The following is a 15,226-nucleotide window of genomic DNA, read 5'->3' on the forward strand; positions in this document are numbered from 1 at the left end:
GCTTATCCTTGTCATAAAGAATTTTAGTATCAGTTTATCTCTAGCAAGAATTATCTGTAAAATCTCACAATCTCAATGTTTGTCTCTCTCAAACACTCACAGCCTCCTGTGGATCTGAACATAACATCTCCAAACTTCTTCAAGGGCTGCCTGGAGTTGCTAAGTCTAAACGAAGAACTAATCAGCCTCTATAACTTTGAGGAAACCTTCCAAATGAACACCAACACTGACCTCCCTTGTTCACGGTCAGAGGGGTTTTATTTGTTTATTGAAGGATATAATCTGTTAACTCTTTGTGAGTGCATTCCTTGTAAAATCACTTCACTAAAAACATGTGTTAAAACAGGAAGAGGCCATCCAGTACACCTGAATGGACAGTTGATGGAGTGTACTTTGATGGATCAGGCTATGTTGAGGTTTTGTTCGAAACCACGAAGGAAGACCGTCAGTTTGAACAGCATATCAAACTCGTCTCGCAAAACGGCATTCTGATGTCGTTCCATAGAGACGTGAGACTTCTTGTCTTTTGTATGATTCGTGAATTTTAGACACGTTCTCCTGAGTTAATGTCATTTTTCTCCGTCGATTGTCCCTTCTCAGGATAAGTACGTGACTGTGGCTGTGCAGGGTGGTCATCTGAAAGTCTTCCATAACATTAATGGAACGTTGTCCGAGCCTACCGACCTACAAGCGTCAAAAATCGGCAATGCTCAGTCCAGATTTGTGAGTGAAACCCTCTATTTATTCCTGCCAGATGCCAAGATTGTATCTTTAAGTTTGATTGATTTAAATGTTTTCTGTGTTTTTTGTTTTCAGTTTGATGTTTACATTCGTCCTACTAAAAATGACATGCTAGTGAGGTTAGATCGTAATATAATCTACACGATTTCCAGTGAAGAGCTCAGCTTTCCAAAAAGATACTTCCTGGGTGGAGTGCCAGAGGACCAGATGCCCGAGAGGTGACCACGCAGATATTTCCATTGAGAAGTTATATTTAGATCCATTTTGGCGTAGGCTGTGTAATTAACTATCTGTTCATGTCATTGCAGTTTGAAGAGCATGTTTCATAAGCGTGGCTCCATAAAGGGCTGCATTAGGTCCATAAAGGCCTTAAGAAGCTTTGTTCAAATTAAGACCATGCAGAGTGTAGGGATCAGCTATGGCTGTCCAGAAGACCTGCTGGTGAGAGCCTCATCAAACATGCCTCTTTAGGGTTGGGAATCCACATTCAGTTCTACTCATAGTGATGGAATATCTGCGTTCTTCTGCAATGAGGGAACATACTTGTATTCGCTCAGTTATTTGTGAAAAAAGAGGCCTCCAAAATCTGGGATATGAAGTAACGAATGTTGCTATGGTAAAGTCTTAAAAAATCACTAAAATGTAACTCTACACCCTTGCTTCAGTTATATACGTGGTTCTATGAATATGCAAATCGGCCCCGCCTCCACTCACTCACACCAGCTCAGACTGAGAACCATTGGGTCGACTTTACTCAAGTTACTGTAGTAAATGCTGCACATTTGTATCGCTCTTTACAACGTCGGACACATAGCGGTAATTAATATGATTAGCCTTTTGCTTGACTATGTTATCAATCAGCTAATAATGTGTTGCTAATGTTACACAAACAAACCATGTTCCCGTTCGCCAACTCAGAGTCAGGCATATAGTTCATCATAACATCATAATATACATAATAAGTAAAAATAATAATCAGAATTAGAACCAGAATCTGTAAAGATGTTATGATTCCCAACCCTACTGTTTTCACTTCATAGGACCTCTACTGTACCAAGTTAAGACGAGCGTTTATGTGTGTTTGTGTTGTCGTTTTTAGTTTACTCGTGAGGCTCATTTCACTGGTGATGGTTACCTACGCTTAAAGATGGAGAATTTACCGGATCTTCCAGACAACTTCTATGCTGGCATCGGCTTCAGAACAGATCAGCGAAACGGACTCATGTTTTACCATCAAGGCCAGGTAAAAATTACACTGATCACAGTTTTGCTCATCAAGTCATATTTGAAATACATAAAACAATATAATGTGTGTGTGTGTGTCCCTTCAGAGTGATGTGTGTCAGGTGGCCTTAGACAGCGGCCATGTATTAGTAAGTGCTGGCGACAAAGGAGTCAAGTCTCAGAAGACATACAACGACGACAACAGTCACTATGTTGCATTTTACCGCAACACAAATGGGTGCGCCACTGTATGTTTGTGTTAGATATATTATTACATTGTGTTTGTGTACAGGGTTAAGACTATTTCTGTCTTTGTTTAGGTTGCGCATTTATATAGATGATGTCCTTGAGAGTGGAGGAGAAGCTGTCATTGCGGACACCAGCAGGGCGGCGCTGCAGTCTAACATTACCTATGTGGGCGGCACACCCGCGTCAAACGGCCTCACCAACCTCACCGGCTGCCTCAGTAACTTCTTCATTAAGAGGTGTGTGTGTGATGCAGAGAGGGAGCAACGATGAATCATACAATTAAATCTTATACCTGTATGAATATATAAGCTATAGGAAAAGTTCCAGTTAGATCTGCTGTTTTAATTTCTGCATTGTGTTCTTAGAATTGATGGAACCAAGGTCGAAGATCTGAAATCACCTCAAGAGGGACACAATTACACATTTGTTTGCCCCGCCGCTTCAGTCCCACTGGAGATACTGGATTCACCACGACGAAAGAATGCAAAGGTACTGATTTAAAAACTGAAGAATATTTTATTTTATTATATATATATATATATATATATATATATATATATATATATATATATATATAATAATCACATAAATATTGTATTATTTTGAATATTATATTGTGCAACATTGTATGAATCATTATTTTATTAAGAACGCATAGTTTATTTTATAAATATTATTGTTTTCATTAATATTAAATAATTGTCATTAATAATCAAATGTTTATATATATATATATATATATATATATATATATACATATATATATATTAATGCAGAAGGAAGGGTTCATTTTTGTTAATATTATTTATTTCTTGATTATATTATTTTATTATATGATTATTAATTTTAAATAATCAAATTATTTTAAAAGAGCATATGAAATGTGTGTCTGTTTGTGAAAATGCAGAATAAGCCTCAAGGAAGTTCGAGAACTCGATTGTTGTCCTGCCAGGGTGAGATGTCCGTCCAGGAGGTCGACGCCCACCATTTCAGTGGCTCCTCCCACAGCCGCCTGAGATTTGATTCACTGCCTCAAGCGTTTAGCAAGGCGTGAGTGTTTCAAAAAACTGCTTTAAAAAACCATATGTAGTTGATAAGTCCTTGTTATGACAGATGGTTAAATGGCTTCTGTACTTTTTTGTATGTTTTGTAATTAAAACACTAAAAATAAAGTCAGTAGTTTTGATATTACATGTCAAAACTAAATTATTACTGATTTTAATGATTAACTTTAAGTGAGCATTAGATGACAGCAAATGTAATCTAAATGTAAAGATATGGGAAATGAGCATGCATTATTAAAAATCTGTAAAATAGAACTAATATTGACCAAAAAAGTAACTAATATCGATCGAAAAGCAGCGGTGACGTATAATGCGTGGGCATTGTAAACTTCATTTGCAGGCCACATGTCTCTCTGAGTGTGCGCGTGAACTCTTCGAGTGGACTGGTTTTCCACGCAGGAGAGAAGGGCCAGAAAACCATGATGCTCTCTGTGTCTGATGGCCATCTGAAGCTGCAGATCAATGGTGGAAGGAGGAAGACTAGCATACGCAGCATAAAAAAGTACAACGACGGCCTGTGGCACACGGTTCGTATGTGGATGTGCATGATTTTCTACACGAATTTGCGATTTTTTTTTTTATATATATTTTTTTCCCCCCCAAATCTAAATTTTTTTACATTGAACTCATGCAGGTGTTTGTGAAAGTGGAGGGTGACAAGGCCTTTCTGACTGCGGACGGCATCGACACCCAGAGCAAGAAGGTGACGGGTGGAGGGAAGAGTCAGTTTGGTGCTCCTCTCTACATCGGTGGACTTCCCTCAGACCACAGCGCAGCTGAGGTAAACACTGTATTACAGACACTATAGCTCTCTTCAGAGACACTCTACTGCCTAGATAGTCAGCATCTTCTGTCGTGGAAGTGACTGAACTGAAACTCTCCACATGGCCAGAAGCTCAATGCGTCACATATATCGCAAAGCACACAGATGTTGGATAAGATAGTTTCTTTTTAATTAGATTAAAATAAAAAAATAGAGATAAAAATAGTTCAACTGAAATACAGGTCTCCGTCCACCATATTTTATTTTATTTTATTGTTTCATTTTATTTTATTCATTTTTTTTTAAAGAATTTATTTACGTTACACCATGACGTACTACGCTACTTCTGACGTCACAAGTTGCGTAAGTTGTGTTTTACACTTAAGTTGGATCTGTATGTTCGTTCGGCCGAAAGCTAGTTATTTTACTTTATAAAGTTTTATATATGAATATTTTTCTTACACAAACTCACCGCTTCGCTTCAGAAGGCCTTTATTAACTCCCGGAGCCGTGTGGAGTTCGTCTATAATGGATGGATGCACTTTTTTTGAGCTTCAATCTGATGGTTGCAATCCACTGCCATTATAAAGTTCGTGTTTTTTAATATATGTATATATATATAATATATAATGGCTTGAGGGTGAGTAAATCATGGGATAATGCCTTGCCTTGGTTCATGGCTTATAACGGTTTAAAAGAGACTTTTTAGAAAACCCTATGTGAAAAATGAATGGAAAAAATACTTCTAGAACCAGCTCCGCTGAGAAGATGAGCTGACACCGTTTCACTCTTCAGGTTTAGGAGAAGAGATTGTACCTATCTGAATATATTCACAGAGATGTTGTTCTCAGAGAGCAAATTCATATCAAAATACTTTTGTGGCGTTGACTTGTCTGTGTTTCTGTTTCTCTCTGTCAGGCTGGTTTCGTTGGCTGTGTGCGGGATCTGAAACTGAACGAGGTGCCGCCACAGAGCCCCTCTCACAGTGTGGGAGTGACACCCTGCTACCAGCAGCCCCTCCAGCCCGGGGTTCACTTCTCCAGTCAGGGCGGATACCTGACCATCGGTGAGCCTCTCACTTCACATCGTCGACCTGATCAGTCAGTCAGACGCACTTCAGATTTCATTCTCTCCGTCTCTGCATGTTAGACGAATCGCTGATGTTGGGTCGGGACCTCGAGATCGAGCTGGAGGTCCGTGTGGTTTCAGACTCCGGGCTCCTGCTGCACACTGGAGCCAAGAAAACTCAACAGCTGAGTCTCTATCTGAACCAGGGCCAGGTGACACAGCCATGCACTTAAACACACACGAAACTTAGTAAAGGACCTGTGACTCTCACAAGATTAAATAAGATTTATGCTTTTATTTTGTAAGGTTTTATTTAGGGTCAATTAATGTAAATTGGGCCCCATTTTGACATCTTATAATCCAATCGTAATCGGACTAGTCTCACGTCAGTCGGAATGAGTTGGCCATTTAAACTTAATTTGGATTGTAAGAGGTGGTTTAAACCTTTACTAATCCATTCGATAGGACTTGATTGAAAACCAAAACTGGAAGGTTCTGCACATGTGCATTAACTTAGAAATAGCGTAATGATGTAACGCCTAGTTTTGAGCGCAGGAAGGAGCGATTTTCCTGCTTGGGAAGGGGCTTTTTTAGGACCTGAAATAGATCAATATTAACTCTGCTTTTTAAAACAAAGAACTAAAGCGATGGCAGCATGAAGGATAGTATGAGTCAACGGAGGGAAATTCATGTAAACACTCTGTTCAGAGCTCTTTTTAAACAAAAGGTGTCCATGTAAGTGTAGCTATTGATGTGAGAGTTCAGAGAATATCAACCACGTCATTTTAGGGTTGGTCGTGCTCTCTGATGGTCGTTGGGACGGGTCCATACTCCAGTTTGAAGTGTCTGTTTGTTCTGTGCAGGTGACTGTGTTGGTGAACAGTGGCAGTGGAGAGTTTTCAGTCAGTCTCAGACCAGAGGAGTCACTCTGTGACGGAGGTTGGCACACTATTACAAGTGAGTCAACCCTTGAAAAACAATCATACTGCATTTAACACTTTATTTTAAAGGGGACATATCATGCTAAATCCACTTTTTTAGCCCTTAAATACATTTTGTTGTATATTTGGAGTGTTTAGAAGTACAGAAAAGTTGAAATTATTCTCTTCAGGTGCTTCGTTGATATCTTTATATTCTGTTTTGGCCTTATTTTTCAACCTGTTCCGATTTTTCTGTTATCTATGACGTTTTGTGAACTATTACGTCACAGTATTTGCAGCGGACCTGCCAAATAAGGACATTGACTTCCAGCCCAACACTTCGAGCAATCCGCCATTTTTATTTCTCGCTGCAATTTTGTAGTCCAAGCTAAAAGATGCAGAAGTTACGAGAGGGTAAGTTAAAATGTTCGGTTGTTGGATGTAGTAACCCACACGCTTCATTACACAGTCTAATGTAGATGAACTGCTGCGCTTGTGACAGGGCGCATGTTTAACTGAAAGAACGAGCAGAGAGAGAGAGACCCGGTCGCGCGCACGCACTCTCTCTCTCTCTCTCTCTCTCTCTTCGGAGCCAGGCGAAAATGTAAACAAGACACCGTCTCCAAACTAGACGCTGTCTTGCTCTCTCTCCCTCGCACATATTAATCAAAATAAATCGACACGGTGGTAAAAGGTCGGAAGACCAAAGTTTCATGTGTAAATACAGTAACACACCATTGCGACACATCCATATGAAGACGTTGTTCTGCAGGTTTGTCATCTTCATTTTCATCTCGCTCCGGCTCCGACTCTGGCTCGAACATGTAAGGCTGGCTGGACAAGTCTTCCGTTGTTGACATTTTGTTAATAACGTGTGAATAAAAAGTTTCTGTGCCGCTAGATAATCCTATCTCTGCTATTAAACTACAAAAATGGCCGAACGGGGTGGAATTGAACCGAGTGTCACCTGGAGAGGGGGCGGGGTATGAAGTGTCTCAATTGTATTTAAAGAGACCGCACCAAAACGAGTTGCTCTCAGACGCACATCAGAAAAGGGGTAGAAAAGGGGCCTGTGGAGCTATAATAATGAGGAATTCAGACCCAAGCATTGCAGTTCCGCTTTATATAGACTACAAATGTATGATTTATATGTAAAAAGGAACGATTTAAAAGCATTATATGTCTCCTTTAAATAAACAATTGGTGTATACTGTATGCTTATCTAGATGTAAAAATGGGTGTATGCTTATTTAGAAGTATTTTACCTGGCTATATGTCAGTCAATGGTGGTAGAAACAAATGTGTGTATTGTATTTAACTGAAAATGAGAATACTTACAAACATTTTAGGCATTAATCATGACTCTTTTTATTGTCTGAAACATTTATAAAATCAAATTTTATTTGAAAATTGAAGGCATTTTGAAAAAGAAATTACGATTAGCTATATATATTTCTACTTAAGTAAAAGATATCCTAATAAAATATTACCTCCAGTAAAAGTATGTGCTTATTTTCCATTTTGGGTGACCAATGTAGTGGAGTTAAAAGTATGATATAATGCTTTGTAATGTGGTGAAGGAAAAGTAAGTTTCCCAAAATAAAAATAAAAATACTAAAACTACAGATACTTACTTGTCATTGCATCAAAACCTGATCCAAGCAGAATACAGCGGTTCAAATATATAGATACTACAAGAGTATCTAATCTGTTTGCCATATAATTTCACGCTTTAATATTTGTGATTTTAGTTGTGAAGAAGAGCAACGTCATCCAACTACACGTGGATTCGGCAAGTGAACATGGAGTGGGTCCCAAACAGAGCAGATCGAACGGGGGCAAAGAGACTGTTTATCTGGGCAGCATACCGGGTATGACACCTGAACGCTTTTACAATTGAGAACATGCAGGTTCAAATCAAGAATCTTGCATTGAAATGTGAAATAATGAGGCAAGATGCTCAATATAATTAAGCCTTTTGTCCTCTCGTGTGCAGAGACCATAACTGTACCAGGTCTCCCATCGACCGTCCTCCCTTTCCATGGGTGTGTGAGGAAAGCCGTACTGAACCACAGGACTGTCATGCTGTCAAAACCCTCGTCTGTGTCTGGATCTGTGGGGACTCAGGGCTGCCCTGCCTTATAGACCACTACTGCATTAACTCCTAAATACTCCACGTACACTGACACTATCAAATCAACAGGTGGTGGGTTTGCTTAGCCTTTAATTTAAACGGATATTTATGGTTACTTTCATGACACCTGTGTATGTAGTTTTATGAACAAGCACAGGAAGTGCCAAGACACCACTGATCAATGAGAAAGGAAAGCTCAAACCAGAGGAAAGGCACTGGATTTATTTTGTTCCAGGTTTAATTAGTACATTTCACTGATACAATCCTGACCAAACACCATTAAATGGGTTTTATGGGAATATTTAGATGTATAAAAACACTGGAGGGAGGGTGATTTATTGTGGATGTTCCCAAACAGACTTGTGCTGTAGGGATTCATTGTGTATTATCATCTAAAATCACTGGAGTTGAAAACTCAAGAAATATGATTTTGTCACTTTTGATATTTTTTTGTCAGATTCCCTGAAATAGCTGTATTTTTATTGGCAATAAACATTTCCTTTAAGTTTCTTGTCACTTTGATTAACTTCACACACGCACAAACTGGCATTACATAATCAATTGTTTAATAGTGTAGCTTTGGACATACAAAACACACTTGAATCAATGAATGATTACAGGCAAACATCTCGGACTAGCATGAGACGAACACTTCAGAGAGAGAGACGATTGTGCTCAGAAGGTCGTTCTAGTCCAAGCTCATGTCCTCGTCATCATCTTTCTTGTCTTTGGAATCACCATCGTCAGTCTTGGCATCACTGCCCTCCATGGCCTTGGCAAACGCCTCCACGTCTAAATACCAGGACAAAGCAAATGAGAGCTTGTGAGAATGAAATTTCTTTAAAATGGTGAAAATGTAACCTACTTTTCCATATATTTTGAGATCAGACTGTGTTGATTCGAGGACGTTGCACAACTCACCTCCTTTATTAGCTGCGTCCACTGCTTCAGAGGGAAGACCAAACTGGTTCATGAGAGGGCCGAGCTGACCGGAGGCCAGAGCACTACTGAACATACTCATCGCCTGCGCACACACACACACAGTGGGGGTGTTTACATCACAGCAGGATATATGGGAAAGCCTCTTTACTACCAATTATAGCATTAAATAAACATCAGGAAGTATAAAACCGTACAACGTACTGAAATGTATAATGGCTCACGTAATTCAAACATAGAAAGACGTCAATAAAACCGCTTGCAAAAAATGTAATGTAATATTTACCTCAGAAAAACAATCAATTACCATAGCTAGAGGGGAGCATTTTGCTTAATGTACTACATCATTCTTTATATTTTAATTAACCTGTTAGTGAAGTCTTCATTATTGTGTATGTTTGAATAAATCTGTCATAAAAACAAGTTATAATTACAATGTTTTTAAAATGTCTATGTATATTTCAACAATGAATTGGAGTAGAAACAATAATATCATTAAAAAGTGTTGATTAAAAAACATTTTTGGGCTAAATGAAAACTTAAATTATGGTTTTGGAGCAACACTGAATACTTTAATTTTTAAATACCACTGTTATCATCTATATTGGGGATGCACCAACATGAAAATTTTGGCCAATAACCGATAATTCTTTATATTTGAAAAACGATAACCGATATATTAGCTTTATCTAAATCCAAATTTTTGAGCCTGATTACAAAAACAAAAGTCTGACCATTAAAATCCATGCCACAAGCACACAATTATAATGATGCTCTTATTATCATTTTATTATAAAAATTAACAGAACACATCTGAAGCGTCTCAGCTGAAGGAAATAATCCATTATTTATCGGCTTTAATATATCGACCACACTTTTTCTTTATGGGGCCGATAACACTAACATTAAAAATGAACATATATAGACCAATACTGATATACGTGCATCTCTAATCAATACTTGTATGATTTGTGCACGACTGACCTGCTGGAACTGTGGAGAGGTCAGTGTGTTCTGGATCTCGTCGGCGCTCTGTGGGACTGATTCTCCTGATGGCAGGTACGGAAGCAGTCTCTGCTGCACTTCAGGGTTCGCCAGAATAGGAGCCATGACATCAGGGGTCAACACACTCGCCAGGTCCACTACAGAGGGAGCGACGGGCAAGATGTTAGAGGAAAGTAAAAGTGGGTGAAGATCACATGAGCTGTCGGTCTCTCACCTCCCGGTCCCTCTGCGGCCATGGCGGGAACGTTCATGGTGGCCAGGATGCTCTGCAGGTCACTCAGCTGGATGGGCTGTGTGCTGGACGGGGGTCCTGCCGCAGGTATGGAGGGGGTCTGGGCCGCAGGGGTGGTGGGGGTCACTGTGGGCGAGCCGGTGGAGGTGGCGGCAGGGGTTACGGGTGTGGTGGGAGCCTGGGTGGTGCTGAGGCGTGCGGTGGATCCTGAGGACGGAGTGGCGGCTGCCGATTGGCTGCGGGAGCTGTGGATGAGGGATAGAAGCCGTTAGATGCGAGAACACTCGGCAGCAAATATAAGCATTGAGAAATCACCAGACATACCTGGAGGTTGAGCTGCTGGTAGCAGGACCTCCACTGCCCAACAAACTGGCCAGACCCGGACCAGCCAGAGCACCTTAGAGAAAAAACATCTTACTGACCCAAATTCTCAACGGTCTGTAAATAGTGTTATGACTGGGCCATATTGCAATCTTGCTTTAAAAAACACACACTCACCAAGTCCACCCAGTCCTGTTGGTCCAATCAGCTGCATGAGTTGGTTGTGGCTCATATTTCCCAGGAGGCTTTGCAAGCCACCTTCTCCTTAAAGAAAAGGATATTTAAAAAAAGGGAAATTCCCTTAGTACTCTTGTTGATAGAGCCTGTCCCAATACAAACACAGGCGCTACAAGTGTGCATATAACTTTTGGCACAACATATTTACACAATTTAATCTTCAATACTTTGCAATTTAAAATAAACTTGTCTGTTCAGTAGTCCTTATATAACCGATGACCTTATTGAATAATTAAAGTGATAAAAAAGAAGTTGCAAAAAACACTCTGCATAAATGCTTAGTATGTAAATTATTTGTAATATCTAATTAATGTAACTTGCACACTAGATTTTTTTATCCTCACATTTCGGAGGCCCTTGAGAGTTTTTAAACATGAATGCTGTATTAGAGATAGTGTGGATTAAGACATTTTTCAGACCTGGGACAGTCCGAAGGTACGCTTACACAACAACGATGTCCTAAAAATGGAAACGTTTTTTCTTTACGCTTTTTGCGTACAGATGACAACACTGAGGATCCATGTGAACAGGGATCATTTTGACAAAAAAAAAGGCTGTATTCTGCTGCCAGGCCAGTAGTTGGCGATGTCACTTTGTAAAGAAACACTACACACCTGTAGACTATAGACGCAATACGCATGACGTCACAAATGCGCTTGTTTTTTGTAGTTCACACTGATGATAATGGTATAGTTTTAAAAAAATTGCACTTTGAAACCGTTGTCGTGTAAGTGAACGGCCAGTACGCATAAAGAGTTTTTCGGTTTCAGTTGAAAGCGGTGTGGAGTAAACGGCCCCTGAATCAGTGGTTCCCAAGCCTGGCCCTGGAGCAGATGTCTCCTTAAATCAAACACACCTGATTCAACTTATCAGTTTGTTAGTTAAAACTCCAAGACATTAAATATCTGTTAGATAAGGGCCATCAAATGAGTGTAATGTTGGGGGTTCTCCAGGACCAGGATTGGGAACCACTGGTCTAGCGCACTTACCAGGGAAGGAAGCTCATCATAAATGTAAAAAAATAAATAAATCCAAGGATTACATTTTTTTAACTATTTAAATGTTGAAATAGAAAGAAAAATAGAGTCTGAAAGCACCAATTTCAAAAACTAAACGAATCTACAAGAATCACACAAATGACCAATTGTGGATTCAAAACGGTTTGCATTCCCGATTCACGTATGTGTACTCTCAAGTGGCCGAGTACTGGGACATGCCCAAAGTCAAAGTGAGATGAGTGTTCTGCATCTTCTATCACTCACCACCGAGTGCAGAGAGTTCATGTCCGCCACCTCCTCCGCTGCCCAGAGCGCCTGGCATGGGGGGGTTGTTCAGGTACTCGTTGACTTTGCGACAGTACTCCTCATCTTTATCTGTTTTGGGCTCCTTCACACAAGAGAGACGGGACAGCAAGAACAAATGTGACTGACAGCTGATCGGATATCAGAATCTCCAAGATTCTGTAATTGTTGTATTTTCATTGTGGTATTGTTCGCAAAAAAACAAGACGTAAAACAGTAAAAAGGTACGTTTGTGCACATTGGGAATCATATTTTTTTCAAATAAAGAGGAAGTTTGGAAGGTTTGTGAAATTAGACGTTTATGGAATATTGCAGTATTTATTATAAATTATGTATCTTTGCACATCATTATTTTTTTTTATATTCAAGTGCCCTCATAACTTCCCGCCAGCTGATTTCTTCTATGATGATACGTTTACTGGCGTGAGGGCGGGGCAACCTGTCACTCACATGAGATCCACCAATGGCAAACCACAACCAAGTCCAACCCTACATCTTTTCTTGCTCGAGAGCCGTTCACAAGAATGTCACAACAAGGAAGAAAAGAATATCGCAACGTCTGCTTCCAAACCATCGGCCAAACAAAAAACGAATTTTAATAAAAATATGGGCCAATACGTCAGCCGTGGCGAAATCTCAGATGAGCGCTCCTCACCTGCATCCAAAAGAACAGCCTTTTAGAGCCAGCCTTGAACTTCAGCACATACACTCGTCCTGTAGTGCACTGACTGACCCGCTTGAACTCACAGTCATCCGGGAATATTATCAGATCCTGAAATACAAAATCAAAACATTGATATCTAAAGCACCAGCGCTTGACCACTAGCAGTGAACAGTCCTCACTCACATCCTCCACATTCCCAGAGGTCCTGTCCTTCCAGCAGAAGTGGATGAGCGAGTCGTCTGTCTGCTGGATGTACACGGATCCCTTGCGTTTGTCCGGGGTCACAGTGCTGCCCTTCAGGCTCATTTTACCAGCCCGGAACTCAACCAGATATTTACTGGATGAGCTCCGGGAGCCAGAGACCAGGCTGGGGAACAGAGCTCCAGAAGACATCCTCACTGATGGACACACAATACAAACCAGTACAGAGACGTGAAACAAACCAACCCTATAAATAAGGTTTTATTAAAGATATCGGTGGTCATCTTTAGCATGTTGCTGATAAACAACATGAAGCTTAAAGGGGTGAGCAGTTACTCAGCAAGATTGATTTAGCATTCTAGCTAACTTCAAACGACACCACATAGCTAGTATTTATACACATAAGGTATTCATCAATATAAATTTAACAATATATATCTTAAGATATAATATAGCACCACAAGACCTAACCATCTTTTCGTTGTTTGGCTTCTGAAACTCTACACTCAGTCAGTTAGCATTAGCTGCCATGTCTCAACAGTGACTGCGCATTTCGTTTCTGGTGTGTATTTAAAGGAAACACGGTGCTACAGATCAGATAATAGCACATTGTAATAAAAGTGCGTCATACCGGTGGATAAGTTTAATCTTTCGTAGATTCCTGCAGCAGAGAGATGTCTTGTACACTCGCTGAAGAGTTGCAGATGGGCTACTAGTGAAAAGTAGCAAGCGACTTCCTGTATCCTGCTAGCCGTGCGTTGCTATTGGCCACGTGCACACGCAAGTCAGCATTTGATTGGCTGAATAACTTGTCATTCTTGGCATGCAGCAAATGCTGTGTCATTGAGAGCAGAATGATGGCTCTTTATTTTATTCACGCTCACTCACCATGTGAGTAATCAATTCAATATGAAGCGGTAAAATACGGTTATCGTTCAATAAAACCGTAAGCCATAAAAACATTTTCGTTTCTCGAAATAAAATAAGTGTTAACTGAAATAAGATAAACAGGCTATAAAAACAGCTAGGCTAGTTTACTTCAGAATCAGTCGGCAACCTTTTTCATTTTCGTTTACTTTAAATTGAAGTAGCCCTAGGCCTAGCCTACTAAAATAACTGAAACTAAGTGGGTCATTCTACAGAAATGTCCACTTTTGGTATGGCAAGATGTCTTAAAATGTATTTCTTTTTCTAACATTTAAACTTAGACCACAATATTAAATTACAGTTTGACTTTATGAATACACATGAATGACAGCTTAATGTTTTTTAAAATCTTTTTTGTGCATTTATTTAAAGACCGCATGTATTTTTTTTTTTTTTTTATTTTTTTTTTTTTTGATAATGCAACAGATACGGAGATTATGTTTTATTCATTTTAATCAGGTTTGTTAAAAGTGTGATTGAATGATGTTAGTTAATTTGCGCAAGCATGTATTTGCTATAACAATGGAAACATTTGAAAAACAGTTATAAACTAGTAATGATGCAATCCTTTAAATCAATAACTCTTGAGTGTAGTAATTAAATGGATGTAAAATTATTATCATGTCACATGTGACATTTAAATTAATGTGACAAAAAAAAACAAAAAAAAAACAGTAACACCAGTGACATACATCTTTGGTCCAATATTATAAGACCAATATTCAACTAATGACCTAATTCAACTAATAGGCCTAATTATAGTCATTTTTAAAAAAAGTCCATTTTTTATGCAAATTTGTTGCTTTTTAGTTTTTTACTCAATTCTCATTTAGCCAATATTTATTTTATTAGCCTATATAATGATAAAATAAAAAAGAAGGGCTTAAAAACTTGGACTGTCAGTTCTCACTTAATAATGTTGGGTTAAAATAACCCAACAAGTAACCCAACTATGGGTTGGTATAGCACCTTCCCAACTGTGGGTTATTTTAACCCAGTGCATAGGGTTAAAAGTATAACCCAATAGTTGAGTTAGCTATTTATTTTCATTTATGACATTATTTAAAAAAATAAAATAAAAATTCGGTTGGGTAAAAAAATAACCCAACGTTTTTTACTGTGTAGAATAAAATAATTGCAATATCTATTGTTTTTCAGACAGTTTAGGAAGCAGAATGAAACAATAAACACCAGTGGGTTGCTGAACCCTAGTTTGAAAACCCCCGCTTTAATATA

General features: G+C 39.2%; 2 protein-coding genes across 3 annotated transcripts in view; one reads left to right on the top strand and one right to left on the bottom strand.

The window, feature by feature from the left end:
- lama5 (laminin, alpha 5) overlaps positions 1 to 8,904 on the top strand; it is a 78,372-nt gene extending 69,468 nt beyond the window's left edge. Inside the window, exons 64-80 of the mRNA XM_079849446.1 lie at positions 103 to 245; positions 347 to 509; positions 601 to 723; positions 817 to 959; positions 1,050 to 1,182; positions 1,841 to 1,984; positions 2,073 to 2,203; positions 2,286 to 2,450; positions 2,580 to 2,703; positions 3,122 to 3,264; positions 3,619 to 3,805; positions 3,913 to 4,059; positions 4,960 to 5,107; positions 5,191 to 5,321; positions 5,973 to 6,066; positions 7,781 to 7,900; positions 8,026 to 8,904. Coding sequence (XP_079705572.1) covers positions 103 to 245; positions 347 to 509; positions 601 to 723; positions 817 to 959; positions 1,050 to 1,182; positions 1,841 to 1,984; positions 2,073 to 2,203; positions 2,286 to 2,450; positions 2,580 to 2,703; positions 3,122 to 3,264; positions 3,619 to 3,805; positions 3,913 to 4,059; positions 4,960 to 5,107; positions 5,191 to 5,321; positions 5,973 to 6,066; positions 7,781 to 7,900; positions 8,026 to 8,174 — 2,388 coding nt within the window. The 3' untranslated portion in view covers positions 8,175 to 8,904. The remainder of the gene's footprint in view (positions 1 to 102; positions 246 to 346; positions 510 to 600; positions 724 to 816; positions 960 to 1,049; positions 1,183 to 1,840; positions 1,985 to 2,072; positions 2,204 to 2,285; positions 2,451 to 2,579; positions 2,704 to 3,121; positions 3,265 to 3,618; positions 3,806 to 3,912; positions 4,060 to 4,959; positions 5,108 to 5,190; positions 5,322 to 5,972; positions 6,067 to 7,780; positions 7,901 to 8,025) is intronic.
- On the bottom strand, positions 8,708 to 14,152 carry adrm1 (ADRM1 26S proteasome ubiquitin receptor). Of its 2 annotated transcripts, none has more exons than XM_079849478.1 (10): positions 13,695 to 14,152; positions 13,046 to 13,260; positions 12,854 to 12,970; positions 12,160 to 12,283; positions 10,838 to 10,921; positions 10,664 to 10,736; positions 10,322 to 10,584; positions 10,087 to 10,244; positions 9,085 to 9,187; positions 8,708 to 8,955 (listed from the first exon to the last, which is right to left on the bottom strand). In XM_079849478.1, the coding sequence occupies exons 2-10, from the start codon at positions 13,253 to 13,255 to the stop codon at positions 8,852 to 8,854; spliced, it is 1,236 nt and encodes a 411-aa protein (XP_079705604.1). In that variant the 5' UTR covers positions 13,256 to 13,260; positions 13,695 to 14,152; the 3' UTR covers positions 8,708 to 8,851. The 2 variants fall into 2 exon arrangements, with proteins under 2 accessions (XP_079705604.1, XP_079705603.1); XM_079849477.1 differs by having other exon boundaries at positions 10,838 to 10,924; positions 13,695 to 13,822.
- Positions 14,153 to 15,226: the final 1,074 nt, after the last annotated feature.

This window comes from Squalius cephalus, assembly GCF_949319135.1.
Source record: "Squalius cephalus genome assembly, chromosome: 18".
In the NCBI taxonomy this organism is placed as follows: domain Eukaryota; kingdom Metazoa; phylum Chordata; class Actinopteri; order Cypriniformes; family Leuciscidae; genus Squalius; species Squalius cephalus.